This window comes from Neoarius graeffei, chromosome 4 (genome assembly GCF_027579695.1).
Source record: "Neoarius graeffei isolate fNeoGra1 chromosome 4, fNeoGra1.pri, whole genome shotgun sequence".
NCBI lineage: Eukaryota > Metazoa > Chordata > Actinopteri > Siluriformes > Ariidae > Neoarius > Neoarius graeffei.
This window is the reverse complement of record NC_083572.1, coordinates 1,448,452-1,467,719: the sequence shown is the minus strand read 5'-3', so window position 1 is coordinate 1,467,719 and position 19,268 is coordinate 1,448,452. Positions and strand designations below refer to the sequence as shown.

The 19,268-nt window shown below is 41.3% G+C and overlaps 1 protein-coding gene across 1 annotated transcript; it reads right to left on the bottom strand.

The window, feature by feature from the left end:
• Window positions 1-355: 355 nt before the first annotated feature.
• Window positions 356-18,898, bottom strand: mif4gda (MIF4G domain containing a). The gene is made up of 6 exons (XM_060918566.1): window positions 18,669-18,898; window positions 18,396-18,487; window positions 18,164-18,273; window positions 17,321-17,476; window positions 16,979-17,071; window positions 356-1,073 (listed from the first exon to the last, which is right to left on the bottom strand). The coding sequence occupies exons 2-6, from the start codon at window positions 18,469-18,471 to the stop codon at window positions 846-848; spliced, it is 663 nt and encodes a 220-aa protein (XP_060774549.1). The 5' UTR covers window positions 18,472-18,487; window positions 18,669-18,898; the 3' UTR covers window positions 356-845.
• Window positions 18,899-19,268: the final 370 nt, after the last annotated feature.

Below are 19,268 nucleotides of genomic sequence, written 5' to 3'. Positions count from 1 at the left end.
GGCTGTGACGTCACATGCAAGTGCTCCATTGACTACCAGTTGATTCTATGAGCTACTAGCCAATCATGGCTCAGAACGCGAGCATTTTCGCCATCCGGTCCAGGAGGTGATATTAGCACAACTAGCTACATGTTAACAATACGACGAGACATCGGAGTAATTTCAGGCCCAGAGCAGCTAGTCATCGTTATAGAAAATAAAAATCAAATCATGTTTCAGATTGGGCTTAGAGAATTGCTGTTAGCCTGTCAGGTTAGCCACTCAGCCACAGTCCTCCTTCCGGGTCCGCCGTCTTGGTATGAAAAATATGGAAAAATACACTTTTCATTTGAGATAAATTTCACAATATAAACCCTTGGAGAGTAAATAAGAATGTATTTATTTTAAACAATACAAATATACAAAACTTGTTGAAAACTTATCAAACCAAAACAGTAGTTTCACATCGAACGTGAGTGAAAAGGTTTCTCAGTGCTGGTGATGATCAGTGTATTGCAGTATAAACACATTCAAATCACTTTACTGTAAAGTTTTAATGGAAATCAACAGCAGTCCAACAGCGACAGGTGCGAACACTGTCCACCTCGGGGATGCAAGTCCGAACAAGATGATTAACATGTCTTTCCTGGCAGATCCACATCATCTCAATCCTCTAAACTTGAACCACAACCAGTCACAACTGTGTTCGTCTCTAAACACCACACACATGTATAACCAACATCACATCTTCATCCGGTCCGGGCAGCGGGATAAACTCCTAGAGCTCCTCGTTCTTCTTCCTCCGTATCTACTGATTATCTACTCGTGGAGTGAGATCACGTTCAGAGCCACACTCCTCGTCTTCCTCACTCCACCACCTCGCTGTAGTAGTAGCGCTGAGCGTTTCTGCTCAGGTTCCATCCGGCAGCACGGAACTCGAGCAGCTCCAGCAGCAGCAGGCGACTCATGGAGCTTAGATCATCCTGCAGGAGGAAACCATCTCGCAGCAGGAAGAAGAGCTCATCCATCCGCCTGGTGTTCAGCTTCTCCAGCTGCTCACCAACACGGTGCAGCTGCAGAGCCAAGCAGTCCACCTACACACACACACACACACACACACACACACACACACACAGCTAATTAATTTGTAAACTCTTTGCAGGAGAATTTATTAAATATTTGAAAAAAAAAAAAAAAAACCATTCACGCCCGAGTTTGTGTAAATATTCACTCAAGGAAAGTCACTAAGATGAACCTTCACTGATCTGCTTCAATTCATAACGGAGTTACTGTGATTTTACACAGAGTACACTTTATTAGTGGGCTTTCGCTTAAGCCGAAGGCAAGCACACTATCGTTCTTTTTAAGTTTACTTATTCTGACATGTTTTTTGGATCCACTACTACTCCTAGGGCGTTCGAGATAGAGACACCGTTCCAACTCGGAGACGTCTGGCCCGAAGTGGTGTAGTGTGCTTGTATACAGCTTTTGGATCAACGCACCTGTTCTCTTGTTCTTGTCGTTTTTCTTTTGGGTTTTTTCCCCATAGAGAATGAATAGGGCTCATGAATCGAATCGTCCTACTCGGACACGCTCCATCGCAGATGCACCAAACCTCATGGGATACTTCAGGCCACCTCCCCCGACACATACATGCAATCGGTTCTGATCCGCACTCATTTTTCCTTTTTCTTTTTGCTCATCCCTTTTTCCTCCATAGGCTTCCATTGATTTTTGGCCCCATTGAAAATGAATGGTGTTTCAGGAGAAAAACTTTCACTCTCCCTCAATTTTTTTAACCAAGTGACCAAACTTCAAGAAACTTCACTTGATGCCTCAGGCCAAGCCCCCGCGCAGATCCATCCCCTCATCTGAGACCTGCACTTGTCTTTTCCTTGGTTTCACGCATCTCTTTTTACCTCCATAGGCTTGCATTGATTTTTGGCCCCATTGAAAATGAATGGAGTTTTGCTCAGTAACACTTCACCACACATCCACCAAACTTCATACGGCACCTCAGGCCAAATCACCATCACACACATGATATCGGTTCTGACCCGCACTCGCCTTTCTCTCGCCTTTCATCCGTCCAGTTTTTCTCCATTTTGCCGCTAATCACTGGAAGCTTGACTGAGTCGTTCCTCCCTTCCCCCATAGGTGATGATGCGTTTGGCAAGGATCTGCTCATCTGAGACTTTGACAGCAAATCAACTTCAACTCAATGGCCACTTTATTAGGAATAATTGCACGCACACACGATAGCAATTAGCATATAAGCATTCACATGTTACCATGCTAGCTGTTAGCATGTTACCCATTACGAGATCATGCCTGCTGTTAGCTTGCGAGTTGTTAGCATGTTCACCATTAGCATGTTATCATGAGAGCTGTTAACATGTTAGGATTAGCATGGTAGCATGCAGAGTTCGCATGTATCGGCCTTCCAAGTTACTCCAGCTTCATGTTTTTCCAACTAGGCCGTGGGCGGCGTGAGCAGTGGTCATTTTATACGCACGTCCAACTCTTTGTTTCCAAAATGTATTCCATTTATTTGCTCCAAAAATATCAACAGAAAAAGCTTCGATAATGCACAACAAACTCATAGGTAAACGAAACAATTCATATTCCTTTAAAAAGTTAGGAAGTGGTCAAAAAATCGTATTAAATCAACATCACGCCACCCAACATTTGACTTGCAAACAAATTCTAACCCAAAGGCCTACCGGGCGTGACGCATGTAGATCCAAGTGTAGGCGTGTTCAAGCTAATTACCAAATTAACTAACGGGCTAATAACTAATTATCGACACAAAATCTACAATAATTTGACAGTAAAGATATACAAATTCAGAATAAATAAATATTTAAATTTAAAAAACATGAAATCTAGCAAAATGGCCATAACATTCCGGCCCCTAATTCTTGTGCAACAAGCAATTACCAACACAATATACAAGTGGCCATTATAATACATAATATTAAATAATGCATGATCCAAAGTCATCTTTTTTAAACAATCAGTTCAATAGCATTATAATTAGAAGTCCATGTATTCACAAACATATCAAAAAAAGGTTATTTTCATTTCTCTTATAAATTGTCCATAGATGTCTTTTTGAAAATTCAAAAAGTAAAAACTGAAAAAGACGAATGCTCCATGTGTTTCTAATAGACTGTATGCTTGTGTTCAGAAAGGTGTATGCTGCGTAATGAGATGTAAAGCATGTCAGCAGATGAGCATCAGTGTATATGCAGAGCCAGAGGTTCCAGAACTTGGAGGCAGACATTCACTGTTGCCTCTACACCGCCTCCATCAGAAGGCAGGCTTTGGGGCGTCGTGGCTCAGGTGGTTAAGGCGCCATACCATGAATGCGGGCGACCCGGGTTCGATTCCGGCCCGAGGTCATTTCCCGATCCCTTCCCGTCTCTCTCTCTCCCGCTCATTTCCTGTCTCTACACTGTCCTATCCAATAAAGGTGCAAAAAGCCCAAAAAAATATCTTTAAAAAAAAAAAAAAGAAGGCAGGCTTTGCTGATTGGCTTTTCCAATTCATTCGTTTGTGTCTTGATATGAATACGCCGAACAAATCCTTTAGAATCTGCCACGGTTTCAATGATGCGTCCAATAGGCCAAGAATTTCTCAGTGCAGATTCATCTACAATGAGCACATCACCACCAATGACAAAGTTCCTGCGAGTTCTGTTCCATTTCTTTCTCTCTTGCAACATAGGAAGGTATTCCCTCACCCACCTTTTCCAGGACAGGTCCACAATGTATTGGACTTGTCTCCACCGTCTCCGGACATACAGGTCTTCTTTCCTGAATAACCCCGGTGGCAGGATGGGTTTGCCTTTCAGTTGGAGCAAGTGATTTGGAGTTAAAGCTTCAATATCCTTGGGATCATTAGAGGAAGGGGTGATTGGGCGGTTATTCAGTATTGCCTCCACTTCACATAACACTGTATGCAAGGATTCATCATCTAGCACTTGTAGGTTTGTGACAGAGTACAACACTCTTTACTTCCTGTACCAAGCGCTCCCATACACCACCATGATGGGCCCCGTAGGGAGGGTTAAAGGTCCACTTTATACCATCTTGTGTTAGACTACTATGGATTCTGCTCCAGTATGGCTTGTTTTAACTCACGGTTGGAGCTGACAAAGTTGGTCCCATTGTCTGACCGGAACTCCTTGACTTGTCCTCTGCGGCAGATGAATCCCCTGATGGCGTTTATACAGGAATCTGTATCAAGAGAATGCGCCACGTCCAGGTGAACTGCACGACAGGTTAGGCAAGTGAAAAGGACCCCGCATCTTTTAACAAGACTTCGGCCTCTTTTTACTTCTATTGGTCCAAAGTAAATCAACGCCAACATGTGTAAATGGTGGTAAATCAGCTGAGATTCTGTCAATAGGAAGATCAGACATGTTTTGCTCACCTGGCCTTTGCCATTGTCTTTGGCACACCATGCACTCTCTGATGACCTTTCTAGCTGCTGCGTTGGCATGAGGGATCCAGTAGTGACGACGAAGTGTGGAAAGCATGTGGTTTCTTCCTCTATGACCAACTTTTTCATGGACGTGTTGAAGAATGAGCTTTGAGACATGGCTTTCTTTGGGCAAGATTGCAGGATGTTTCATTTCCTCAGGTAAGGCTGACTTGCTTAACCTGCCGCCCACTCTCAACACGCCATCAGAAACAACTGGATCAAGCTTGTACAGATGACTTCCTCACAGCACCAGAGCTCAAGGCAGCCGTTTCATCGCCATAATGTTTCTTCTGTACAAAGCGCACTATGGCTTCCTCTGCCAAAGACAGGTCATCAGTTGTGAGCAGTGAATTCCATTTGTTTTTTTTTTTGTTTAACACATTTCATTTCCACAGTTTATGTTCTGTAACTTCTGCTTTGTTTTTATTTGCAGCTTAAGTCTCTTTCAGTTTCAAGATCCATGCCACAGCTCTTTTAAGCTTTGCCCAGCTGGAGAAATACATCAGCAGCTTACTGGTGGGACACACCTCTTCCTTCCATACAGCTGCACACAAAACCTCGCTCTTCACCTCTGGATCAGCTTCTAACTGGACAGATGTTTCATGCATGACTGCAGGCCACTGGACTTCAGGTTTGGTGAGGAAATCTGGGCCACTGATCCAGGTGGATGATTTTAGGAAAGGGCCAACCTTTATGCCTCAAGAGGCTACATCAGCTGGGTTCAGCTTGGTGCTGATGCGTCTCCACTGAGTGACATTGGACAGTGTACATATGATGGACACTCTCTTGGCCACATATATCTTAAACCGTGTAGTTGTGTTTGCAATGTACTTTAAAAAGGTCATGCTGTCAGACTAGAAGACTGAATCACACAGGTTGAGCTCCAGTTGAGCAGACAGCATTTTGTTCAAGCGCACAGCTAAAACTGCTGCGGCAAGTTCAAGATGTGGTCTGGTGACTTGTTTTAGTGGTGCCACCCTTGCTTTACCAATAACAAAGGCCACACACACTTCTTGTTTACTATTAGATAGCCGAAGGTATGACACAGCACCAAATCCAGCTTCGCTGGCATCACAGAAGTGATGCAGGTGTGCCATTCTTATCTCACCAAACTCATTGGGTGCAAAACATCTGACACTGAACATGTCAAGCAGAACTAAGTCATCCATCCATCTTTGCCAAGCTTGTGCCATCTCTGCTGGAACAGCCTCATCCCATCCAAACGTCATTTTGCACAAATGCTGCAGAATTTGTTTTGCAGGGAAAATGACAGCAGCCAAGAAGCCCAAGGGGTCATAAATAGAGCTTACACTAGACAGAATTCCACGTCTTGTTAGTGGCTTGTGTTTGTTCATTATGCTGAAGGTAAAGACATCCCACTCAACATCCCACTGGACTCCCAGAGCTCTTTCCATGGGAAGCTGGTCCCGGCTGAGGTCCAGCATCTTAACATCTTTGGATCGATTTTCCTCAGGGATCTGGGAGAGGACAGAACGGTCATTGCACACCCACTTATCGAGTCTGAATCCACCTTTGGCATACACGTCAGTGAGCTGCTGGTAAAGAAAGATGCCCTGCTCTACAGATTGGATGGACTTGAGGCAATCATCAACATAAAAATTCTGTCTGGTTGTATTTATGACCTCTTCTAGATAGAGATGCTGATTGTCATCAGCGGTCTTTAAAAGAGCATAAGTGGCACAGCTGGGGGATGATACCGCCCCAAAGATGTGGACTAACATTATGTGCTCAGCAAGGTCTTGTGATTTCGCCATCAGGCCACCAGAGAAAGCGAAGGTAACTGACATGTTCTTTAGCCACTCGGACTTGATGGAACATCCCTTTAAATGTCTGTCATAAGGGCTATTGGACCCTGGCGAAAATGAATGAGCACACCAAGCAAGGTGTTAGTCAAATCTGGCCCTTGTAGGAGCTCTTTGTTCAGTGAAGAGCGGGCCGAGAGGCTGCGCGGGAGCGAAGCTGCGCGAGAGCGGGCCGAGAGGTTGCGCGGGAGCGAAGCTGCGCGGGAGCAGGACGAGAGGTAGCGCGGGAACGGGCCGCGTAATAACAACAAACGCAATGCCCCCGAAGAAAGCTCCTACGGTCGAGGAGATAGATGATATTAAAAAATCCCTCGACTTTCTGGGTGAAGAAATCTCTGCTGTCAGGATGCAGCAGAAGACCATCCTGGACCTGGTAGAAGAGGTCAAAGCTCTGAGGCTGCAGAACACGGAGAAGGCAAAGAGGATCGCCATTCTAGAGAACCGAGTGGAGGAGCTGGAGCAGTACACCCGGATGAATGACATCATTGTGACCGGACTGCAGATTCAGCCCCGCTCATATGCTGGAGCAGTGGCGAGAAGAGATGGAGAGGAACTGAACGAGGAGGATGCTAACTCTGTGGAGAAACAGGTGTTAGCATTCCTGCACTCCAAGGGGATTGAGGTAAAAAGCAATAACATTGAAGCATGTCACCCTCTCCCACGGAGAAGCAACACAGGCAAACCAGCTGTAATAATGAGATTTGCCAACAGAAAGCATAAGATGCAATTGTTAAAACAAGGGAAGAAACTGAAAGGCTCAGATGTGTTTTTAAATGAGCACTTAACAAAAAAAAATGCAGACATTGCAAAAAAGGCGAGACTACTAAGGAAACAGGGGAAAATCCAAAACACTTGGACACAAAACTGCAAGATTTTCATAAAGCTGAAGGGATCTCCAGAAGAGGCCAAGATCTTGGTCATCCGAGATATTGGGGAACTGGACAAATTCTAAGGGAGCCAAATAAAGCAATTTACAATCATGACACAAGGACTGGACACTGGACACAAGAACTGGACACTTTCCTTTATACTGAGCACAAAATACAAGATATGGAAAATAATATTGATCCGGAAAATAATCTTTTCAGCAACATCAATATCAGCTGCCGGTATTACACTGAATATCAATACAATGCAAAGATTAGAGATGGAAATAAGATATCAATTATTCATTTCAATATCAGAAGTCTGTATGCCAATTTCCATAAAATGAAGGAATATCTCAGTCAGTTCAAGACTCCATTCAATATAATAGCCATATCAGAAACTTGGATCAACGATGAGATGGGAGTAGATTTTGAGCTGAACGGGTATGAATTAAATTATATCAATAGAAAGAACAAAAGAGGAGGGGGAGTGGCAATATATGTTGATAATAGTTTGGAATATAAAATTAATAATAAAATGACGGTAGCTGTTGATGATTGGATGGAGTGTATTACAATAGAAATATGCTGTGAAAAAATGAAAAATATAATAGTGAGCTGTATATACAGATGTCCTGGATCAAGCATAGAAGTTTTTATAGATTGGATGGAAAGTATGTTTATAAAATCAACTCAGAAGGTCATGTACATCTGTGGTGATTTTAACATCGACCTCTTAAATCATAAGAAACACAATGACAGAAGAGTTCATTAACTCAATGTTCAGTATGGGACTGTATCCAACTATTACCAGACCAAGCAGGATCACTTCTCACAGCACCACTTTAATAGATAATATATTTACTAATATCCTGGAAAATAATATAGAGAGTGGACTACTATTAACAGACATCAGTGACCACCTACCTATTTTTAATGTATATTACTGTAATTATAGCAAGAAAAAGGATACTAAAAATTATAAATATATAAGAGTGAAAACTGAAGAAACCATGATTGCACTAAAAAATGACTTAATAATACAGGACTGGAATGTAGTTTATAAAGAAAAAGATGTTGATAAAGCATATGAGGAATTTTTAATAATATTCAATGAACTATATAATAAAAATTGTCCTATAAAGAAACACAGTAATATACATAAATATACAAATAGTCCGTGGGTCACCAAGGGGCTACAAAATGCCTGCAAAAAGAAAAATATATTATACAGACAATTCTTAAAGCATCGAACTATAGAGGCAGAGGAAAAATATAAAAAATATAAAAATAAATTAACTAATATTATGAGGATATGTAAGAAAGACTATTATAATAAATTAGTGGAGAAAAATAAAAACAATATTAAAGGTATATGGACTGTATTAAATGGTATTGTGAGAAATGGATCCAAAACTACAAATTACCCGGAGTACTACACTGTAAATGACAAGACCATAAATAATATGAAGGATGTGGTGAATGGTTTTAACCAATTCTTTGTAAATGTGGGACCAGATTTAGCAGCAAAAATAAAGGAACCTGAGACAACACAATGTGGGAACATAGAAGATATGGGGGACAGAAATCCAAGTACAATTTTTCTAACTGCAACTGATGAAGAAATTATCCAAATTGTAAGAAAATGTAAAAACAAAACTTCTGCAGACTGGAATGATATAGACATGTTAACAGTTTAACAGTAAAGACAGTTATTGAGGGAATTGTGAAACCACTCACCCACATCTGCAATTTATCTTTTCAATCAGGTACATTTCCAGACAAAATGAAAATTGCAAAAGTGATACCATTGTTTAAAACTGGAGATAGACACCATTTCACAAACTACAGGCCTGTTTCTTTACTCCCCCAATTCTCCAAAATACTCGAAAAACTTTTTTCAGATAGATTGGACAAATTCATTGAAAAACACAACCTCCTTACAGACAGTCAATATGGATTCAGAACGGACAGATCAACATCGATGGCACTAATGGAACTAATAGAGGAAATCACAAAATGTATAGATAATAAAAAAATAGCAATTGGAGTATTTGTGGACCTAAAAAAAGCATTCGATACTATTGATCATAATATATTATTAAGTAAACTAGAAAAGTGTGGTGTTAGGGGAGTCGGGTGGAGTTGGCTGTCGAGCTATCTAAGAAACAGGCAACAGTTTGTGCAGATAGGTGACCATAAATCTGATTTCATGAATATTAAATGCGGGGTACCACAGGGGTCAATATTAGGTCCGAAATTATTCATAATATACATCAATGACATATGTACAATTTCGAAAGAACTGAAATTTGTTTTGTTTGCAGATGACACCAATATTTTTTGTTCCGGTGAGAATTTGCAGCAGACTTTAGAGATAATCACAACTGAAATAAATAAACTAAAACTATGGTTTGACAAAAATAAATTATCATTAAATCTAAGCAAAACAAAGATTATGTTGTTTGGGAGACATAAAATAGGTTGTAATGTAGAATTGATAATAGACAATATTAAGATAGAAATGGTACAGGAAATTAAATTTCTTGGTGTGATTTTGGATCCTAAAGTCTGCTGGAAACCTCATGTAGGATATGTACGAGCAAAACTGGCAAAGTGCTCGGCAATTCTGTGGAAAACAAAATATATTCTTGATTGTAAATCTTTGCATACTCTATATTACTCATTATTTTTGCCATATCTGACTTATTGTGTCGAAGTCTGGGGAAACACCTACAAAACCACTCTGCAGCCGATATGTACAATACAGAAAAGAGCAATAAGGACAATAAACAAAACAGGATACAGAGATCACACAAACTCACTATTCATAAAATCACACATGTTGAAATTTATGGATCTGGTCAAATTCAGAACAGCACAAATAATGTACAAAGCAAGAAATAATCTATTGCCGAAAAATATACAAGGAATGTTTAGTGAGAGAGAGGGGGGATAGAATCTAAGGGGAGACCTAAATTTTAAAAAACCAAAAGTTCGAACAAATATGAAAAGCATGTGCGTATCAAGCTGTGGGGTGACTTTATGGAACAGACTGGAGACAGAAACAAAACAAAGTGCAAATATAAATCTGTTTAAAAAAAGGTACAAAAAAATATTTTTAAACAAGTATATTACAGAGGAAGTATGTTAATGGAGGATGATGAGGGATAAATAGAATAGGGTTGATTGTTATATTAGAACTAGCTTAGTATATGGTATATAATTACTTATGGGGATAGATATCTTCATATTTACTGGGATAAGTATGTAGTAGATATTTTTTTGTAATTATATATTTATATAGATATTTATGAAGTGTATGTGTTTGTATGTATATGTGTGTATGTATATATATATGTGTGTGTATGTATGTATATGTGTATATGTGTGTATGTGTATATATGTGTATGTATATATATATATATATATATATATATATATATATATATATATATATGTATGTATGTGTGTATGTATGTATGTATGTATATATATATATATATATATATATGTATATGTGTATATATGGATATGGATATGGTATGTAGTATATATTTATTTTTGTAATTATAAATTTATATGGATAATCATGAAGTGTATATATGGTATATATTTTTATAGGTGTATTAATGTAGTTTGGATTTCGGGGTAGTTAAAAAGGGGTGGGAAATTAAAAAAAAAGTATTGTACTTCTTCCCACTCCTTTTTCGAACAATGTGCGGTGTATTGTAATGTATTAGCTCTTTATTTTATTTATTCTTTTTTTGTCACTTTTTTCATTTTCTTTCTTTTGTATGTACAAATAGTTACATACATTTTTATACATGTTCGAAATAAATAAATTCATTCATTCATTCAAGTTCCAGCAAAAGTTGAGGCACAATCATACACAACACACAGTATCTTCTTGCGGGGGTGGTAGACCCCATGATGAGGTATATACCACACCTTTCCCTCTTCATGTTCCAGCTGATCTTGTGGTATGATCTCCGAATGTCCTTCTGCACTGACATTATGCATGAACTCTGTACTCATTAAAAAATGATTGGTCTCTTTGAAACTTTTTCAGCAGGTATTGCGCCCTCTGCTGGGCCACATGTTTGTTGTTGGGCATTCTTATGTCACACTTGCAAAAAGGTAATTTCAAGTGATAATGTCCATCTTTAAGAACAGCTGACTTTGACATTATGTCCATAAACTGTATCTTCCACAGACATTTCTGCACGTTCATTACAGTGCTGTTCCACAAAATCTTGGTTGTACTATCTAACCAACATTTCTTCCAAGTTGCCTACAGAGATGCGATTGACCTGGACTGAGGCAGCAACATGCCCGTCACCAACTTTAACATGGCCAAGAGGCCCATTGATGACCCACCCAAGACGAGTCTGTACAGCATAGGGCCCACTACCCTCACTGTTCACTACTCTCCAGGGCTCAAGTGCTTTAGGAGCGTTCACACCAATCAGCAGCCCAATACTTGCATCTATTGGTGTTAATTCAACATCACTCAGGTAAGGCCATTTTCTAAAAGTCTTCCTCTTTAGGAACATTTTCTTTAGTGACAGGGATGGACTTTTGAGTATACACATCAGGTAGCCTCAGATACTCCTTTTCTTTTAGGTCCTGTCTACACGGCAACGGATTCAGGTGAATCTGATAAAATTGTTTATCGTTTCGGCCTGGCGTCCACACGGCACCGGCGTTTTGGGTGCCCCAAAATGAAATCTTTTGCGAACGGGTTCCAGAGTGGAAAGATCTGGCAATGGCACCGTTGTGAAGTCATCTGGATGAATAGAATGGATTTGTTTACGATGACATCACAACCACATGACTGTCAGTGCTTCACACCGGGTAGAAGTGTAACGAACTCGATGCGAGTTGTCAACAAATCCTATAACTTGGTTCATGAAACGCGCTTACAAAATATTTTCACTGTGAATATTTATTGTGTAATGGTGCAAAGTGAGAGAGAGAGAGAAAATGCGAAAGTGGAAATGGAAAGTGCGCTTTCCAAAAACAATCCCGCCAGCAAAAATAGGAAAAAAAAAAAAAAAAAAAGAGCGATCTCACCTCTTCAGATGTTGGTTTAAGTCCGACAGTACATTCCTCAAAAAGGGCGTAGAAGAACAAATTAATCCATCAACGTGTAGCATTCAATTTATTCCGGACCATTAAAGAATTCTGGAGGATCTCAGAATGTTGGCGTACCGGCTTCCATCTACCCCCGTTCATTCCTCTTTCCGCGTCTTTCGTTTTACGCTACTGATTAATAATCAAAACTTTATGTGGCTAATGCTACAGAAGGGGTTTATGCGCATGCGTCTACTTCTATTGTTCTGGTGTCTCCGATGGGACCGTCTTACAGCGCACCTAGAGGTGTGGCATGTGTATTGCATCGTTTTCAGCAAGCGTTGCGTTCCCATATGAACCTGAAATTTTACTGATCCGTTGCCCATGTGGACGCGATATTTAAAAAAAAAAAATCTCGTTGCCGTTGTCGTGTGGATGTAGCCTTAGAGCAGCCACTTCCAATCCAGACAGCTTATAACTACTCAGGCTTTTCCTGCCCCATAGTCCTAAGCAATATTTCCACTTTCTGTCCAATTGCATTTAGCTGCATCATCAGCGCTTCAGTGCAAAATGTTGCAGAGCTGCCAGGATCAAGAAAGGCATGTGTTTCCACAATCTTGGTTCCTTTGTCCAACTTTGCTTTCACTGGAACGACACACAGTGCACATTCTTTTGACCCGGCCCCATTATGGTTCCCAGCATCTAAAGACACGAGAGCATTTGACACAGATTGTTCTGTAGGTTCAGCTTTCGGGGGAAATTCTTTATGTTCTATGTGCAGAACAGTAGGGTGATTTTTGTTACAGGTGCAGCATGACAGACGTTTCAGACAGTGCTTACTCATGTGCCCTTTTTTCAAGCAACCAAAGCACAAACCTCTATTCTTGAGGAATTCTGTTTGAAAGACTCACATTTATCCATCGAGTGTATTTTGTTGCAAAACAAGCACAGAGTTTGAACAGCATTTCCAGCTTCATGATTTAACTGGTTATGATCCAATTTCTGTTTGCTACTGGCCTGTTCTGACACTGGAGCCACAGAGGGAGCAAAGCTGCTGCTTTTAGTTTTAAAAGTTGATTTTGCTGGTTTCAAAGCAACCTTTTCTTTTGGGTTCTGATTCTCGCCATAGACTGGATCTAGTGCAGCCCTCATTTGCCTTTCAAGGAAGTCAAGAAGGTCTTTAAATCTTGTTCTGCGATTGTGCTTCTCTCTAATATCACAGACTATCATTCGCCACTTATCACGAAGTCTGAAAGGCAATTTTGAGACAAGAATTCTCATGTTGGTCGAATTTTCCAGCTCATCAATAAAACCAGCTTCATCCATTGTGTTAAAACAGCTTCTTAAGAAGAATGTGTAAGACCGTAAAGCTGAAGCATCATCAGACTTCAAGACTGACCAATTCAAAGCCTTGTTTGCAAAAGCAGATGTTATTTTCACTCTGTTTCCAAAGTGCCACTCAAGCTGCCTTTTTGCTTCTCCATATGCGGTTTGTGGATTCGTGTGCAAACAACTCCGCACTAAGATTCTGGGCTGAGCAGCTGTAAATTGCTCCAAATAATAAAAGCCTGTCCTGCATGTTATCTGTTTTGGTCTCTATTCCTTGCTCAAATGCTTTGATAAAGGATCTGAATTGAAGGGGATCACCATCAAAAACAGGAATGTCTATAGATGGCAGAAGAGACGATCTCTGCTGTTTTACAAGCATTTCAGTGATCTCATTGTGTCTTCTCATCACCTCAGTAAGAGCACTGGTTTGAAGGTTAGGTTCTTCACTAGAGATTGGTCTTGGACTTTTCCCCTCAGATTTAACCATTGGTGCTACAGGAGGATGTGGATCTGGAGGCACTGACAGAGGTAAAGGAGCTGGGGAGATTTTCTGTACTCTTGGAGCCTTTTGAACTGTTGCAGGTGGTATGAAATCAGTAGACGTTCTAGATGAGGCTGTAACCAAGATTTCAGATTCAGCTTTAGACCCGTGGCTTTGCTGTTTCTGCAATGAGCTAAAAACTTGCACTTTTGCATATGCAATAGCCAAATTAGTCATCAGAGTTAATGTCTCCTTTCGTGCCTTTAACTGCGCTTCTTCAGAGTCAAGCGTGTGTTTTTCTTGCAGCGTGTTTGCTTGCGCTTTCAAAGCGGCTCGTTCTACTTCAGCCTGTATGTCCGCAATGGAATCAGCTCGGGAGGTTTTACTCTTCTTGCTAGAGGTTTTACTAGTGTTACTAGAACTGGAGAGCTTGCTAGGTGGTTTAGCGAAGGCCTAGCCAGCGCCTGTGTTGGAGCTCGTGTCAGAGACGGCCTGTTGCGCTGCTTGGGAGACACTATCTTGCAGCCCAATGTGAGAAGCAGCCTTTGCTGTGTTTAATTCGGCTACTGTCACTGGATTTAACTCAGTATTTTGTTCATCACCATCTTTATTCAACCAAACTTCAATCCCATCCAAGAATTCTTTAAAACTAATCCGTTTAGGCTCATACCAATCGCTGTGGTCAGTCTCCCTTTCATCTTCATTTAATAAACTTTGAACTGAAACCTGTAGCTCCATAAATTCCCCCAAATAATTACTACAGGCTTTCATATGTTCGTTTATTAAGGGTTTGGATTCCCCAGCATCAATCAAAGAATTAATTTCATTTTGTTTCCTTGTAAGAACACCAAGTTTTCCTCTGCGCATCTTAATCAGACTAAAAAGCTCTCGTTCCTTTTCAAGTCCTTCGTCGGATTCATTCAACATTTTAAACTCAGAATTCGTTTCACTACATCCAACAGATAATTTTACAACAGAAAAGATCCACAACTTCACGTTATGTTTGCTTATATCTTCTTTTCAAAACTTCTTAAATCAGTGTCCGCTTTTCAACCCGACGTTTCGGCTCATCAAACAAAGGCATCGCATTTACTCACAAAACGGCGCGTCTTCTCCAAGTCCTTTTTATAAAAGTTCCAATAATCCAAGTCCCATGTTAATATCCAAGTAAATCCATACGATTTTTTGACTTAAATGTATCGGCATTCCAAGTTACTCCAGCTTCATGTTTTTCCAACTAGGCCGTGGGCGGCGTGAGCAGCGGTCACTTTATACGCACTTCCAACTCTGTTTCCAAAATGTATTCCATTTATTTGCTCCAAAAATATCAATAGAAAAAGCTTCAATAATGCACAGCAAACTCATAGGTAAACGAAACTTAATTCATATTCCTTTAAAAAGTGGTCAAAAAATCATATTAAATCATCACGCCACCCAACATTTGACTTGCAAACAAATTCTAACTCAAAGGCCTACCGGGCGTGACATATATAGATCCAAGCGTAGGCGTGTTCAAGCTAATTACCAAATTAACTAACGGGCTAATAACTAATTATCGACACAATCTACAATAATGATATACAAATTCAGAATAAATAAATATTTAAATTTAAAAAACATGAAATCTAGCAAAATGGCCATAACATTGTTAGCGAGTTCATGCTAGCTGCTAGCATGCTAGCTGTTTTGCTACAGCTCAGCAAGCACACTTTGCATTTTCTCTGCAGAAATGCAGTTTAGTTTCAATTACACACGCATTTAAATAAGACTAGACATTAAAGTAGAAATAGTAATGGCACCCTATAAAAGGAGGACACGGCACTGTGATACAAATTTCTCTCCATCTCACACAGCTCCTCGTTATCATGGTATTTAAGGAGCAGTGTTTAATTTTTAGAGTCTCTTTAATAACCCCCCCCAAACTTCAGGGTCATTGCAATAGTACAAGTCAGAGTCCCGAGGTGTCTTACAGCTTGAAATTGAATTCAAGTTCTTTTGAATTGAATTATCATTCTGAAATTACAGAATTATTACAGTTCTAGTAAGACAACGTTTAAGACACTCAGCACCACCAAGATTTATGATTAAAAGCACAAATGGCATAAAATTAATATGTTTAACAGACAGTGAATAGAATGTAACTAAACAGGAAGTGAGACATAATGCTACTTAAAAAGAAGAGAAATGGTATGTGTAGTTATATTAGCATGTGTGTGTAAGGTGGAGTTTACATTAGACCGTATCAGCGGATCATCAGATTAACATTTTTAAAACGATTAGTGTGCACACAGCAACGCCAATACACAGATACGCTCAGCTCCGCAGGCATCCTGCGCTCCAAATCACTCCGCCCTGAACAGCGAGTGCCCTCTGGAGGGTGCGCACTCCGGCCCTGCGCAGCTCACAGAGCGCGCGAGTGAAGTGCACGAGCAGTGATTCGGGACTGAGCCGCTGTGTGTGTGATCCCAGCGCAGATCACTTACCACTTGCAAGTGGAAGGATGGCAAGCCTAAAGACAATCATAACTACACAATGGGCAGTATTTGCATCAGTATTTGCAGTATTTTCATACTTTTATACTCTTTAATGAAAGGTGATACAAGGCGGAAGTCTGCGCCATTTTTCAGCAGTCGCATCACATGACCAACGCCAGCGAATCAGGAAGGTGGATGTCACAGTGATGGTGTCCAATGACGACGCCAGCTAGAGCTCAGCACAGCGTATCTGCGTATTCTCAATGTTTACACAGCACCGGACCAGACACGATCTGGATTGAATATGTGGACGCTGGCGGATTCCCGTTTCCCGGCATTTCCAGGCGGTTTAATGTAAACGGACAGTGCATCCGCGAAGAAAACGAGACAGATACGGTCTAATGTAAACTTGGCCTAAGTGAGCAGGTGTAGTGAACATGGAGTAAGTGTGTGATCCCTCACCTCCACTTCATTAATGAGAGCGTCAGGCTCAGCCAATCGGAACAAGCAATCATACACCGGCTCCACCAGCGCAGCCATCGGGCTGTTATTCACCTACACACACACACACACACACACACCGCACTCGCGAGTCACACCAATTCAGTACTGCACAAATTACCCTGTTATGATATGACTTTGTATGCATTTCTTCATCATCTATATGTATTTGCTACAGCACCAATTAGCAAATTTGAGTTTTGTCCAGGAAGATCATCATCAGTAGTAATGTAGGAAGCTGATAAATTCACTGATGAAACACAACTGCAGTGCCTCACACTCACTGTGTCCATGAACACACACCTTCAGACTGTCGAAGACGTTACACAGGAGTGAGACGACACACACCCACTCGTGCAGTGATCGCCGCCGTGTCTCCTCTCGCCTCATAAACTCCTGCTGCAGCCGAGTCAGCACGTTCCTCCTGAACACACACGTACTGCTCCGCTTCGCCTCCACCTGCCACACACATTATTATTATGATGATGAAGAAGAGGCGGCACGGTGGTGTAGCGGTTAGCGCTGTCGCCTCACAGCAAGAAGGTTCTGGGTTCGAGCCCCGTGGCCGGCGAGGGCCTTTCTGTGTGGAGTTTGCATGTTCTCCCCGTGTCCGCGTGGGTTTCCTCCGGGTGCTCCGGTTTCCCCCACAGTCCAAAGACATGCAGGTTAGGTTAACTGGTGACTCTAAATTGAGCGTAGGTGTGAATGTGAGTGTGAATGGTTGTCTGTGTCTATGTGTCAGCCCTGTGATGACCTGGCGACTTGTCCAGGGTGAACCCCGCCTTTCGCCCGTAGTCAGCTGGGATAGGATCCAGCTCGCCTGCGACCCTGTAGAACAGGATAAAGCGGCTACAGATAATGAGATGAGATGATGATGAAGAAAGCCGCATGTAGCTGGAAGTAAAACTGTATTAGTGCAAACTACAGCACTAAAACCAAAAGAAAATATGCATTTCATATATATTTTAAGTGTTAAAATTTGAAATGAAATCAGTTAAATTTCAGTGGGACATTACGAATCCTGTGAGTGTCACATGACAGTGAAGAGTCTCCTCATTACCATGACTTGGAGATAAGCCCCACCCCCAACATGTGCCTCAGCTCCGCCCCCAGCTGTAAGACCTCAGTGGGAAGGTGGATTCTCACCTGCACCACACTACAGCACAGGCGTCCCACATCTCTGCACAGGGCCGGGTCCTTCAGAGCCTGGTCCACTATCAAATCACACAACTTCACCAAGTCCACTGTACCGGGGTCTGTGAGGGACACACACACGCAGTAAACACTGATGTACTTTAGGAACAGCTTTACCATCAAACCACACAATAAGAAAGTGACCCGGTGAGAGTCAGGGGACAGTCAGGGGAGAGTCGGGCACCTGTCAGTGCAGTTTTCAGCAGCTGCTGTGTTTCTGTGTTTAAAGCCTGAAGCTTCGACTCCTCACTCTGCTCCATTCTGACAATCACATCCCTTTAACACACAATAAAGCCACACTTTATATTCACAAAATATATACATTTTCTATCTCTCACTATGAGAGATGCAGTGTGTGTGTGTGCGTGTCCACACTCTCTCTGTCACGCTGTCTACACACAAACACGCGATGTAAAGTGCAGTATTTCTCCCACAGTGAGCAGCGGCGGAAACCCACCTGAGGCGCCGCTACACTGAGTTACTGATCCCTCACACACTCCGAGCCTCCGGCTGCTGCGCTCTCTCTCAGTGTTGCCAGATACTACTGACGTTTTCCAGCCCAAAATATGTTCAAAACCTGCCAAAATGCACTTGAAACCCCCCAACTGGGCGGGAAACCCCCAATCTGGCAACACTGCTCGCTCGCTCTCCGCTGCTGTTTTTCGCTCGTGCTCACTGCATCCTGAGGACCCCTTCCGGAACTGTAGGTGACTATCGCGATCGCCTGATTTAAAATAAACGCACTTCGGAAATAATCGTGAATTCTTGCTTAAACAATTTTACAAATTCAAGCAAGCTCAATCATATAAAATAATATATGTTTTTGTGTTTGTCTGCGAATAGATATCTTGGTTTGTTTGTGGATTTCTGCAAATTTCTTCACAAACCGCTCGAAAGCAGGCAACACGAATCTGAGGTGCAGCCTCGATCCGCGCATGCGCAGATATATGCTTCTATCAAAAATGCATCTTTATTCCACGTTTTATATACAAATCTCATAACATTAGCTATTTACGTTATTTTTTGTCTATTAAATAAATGACAATTGATAAATTTT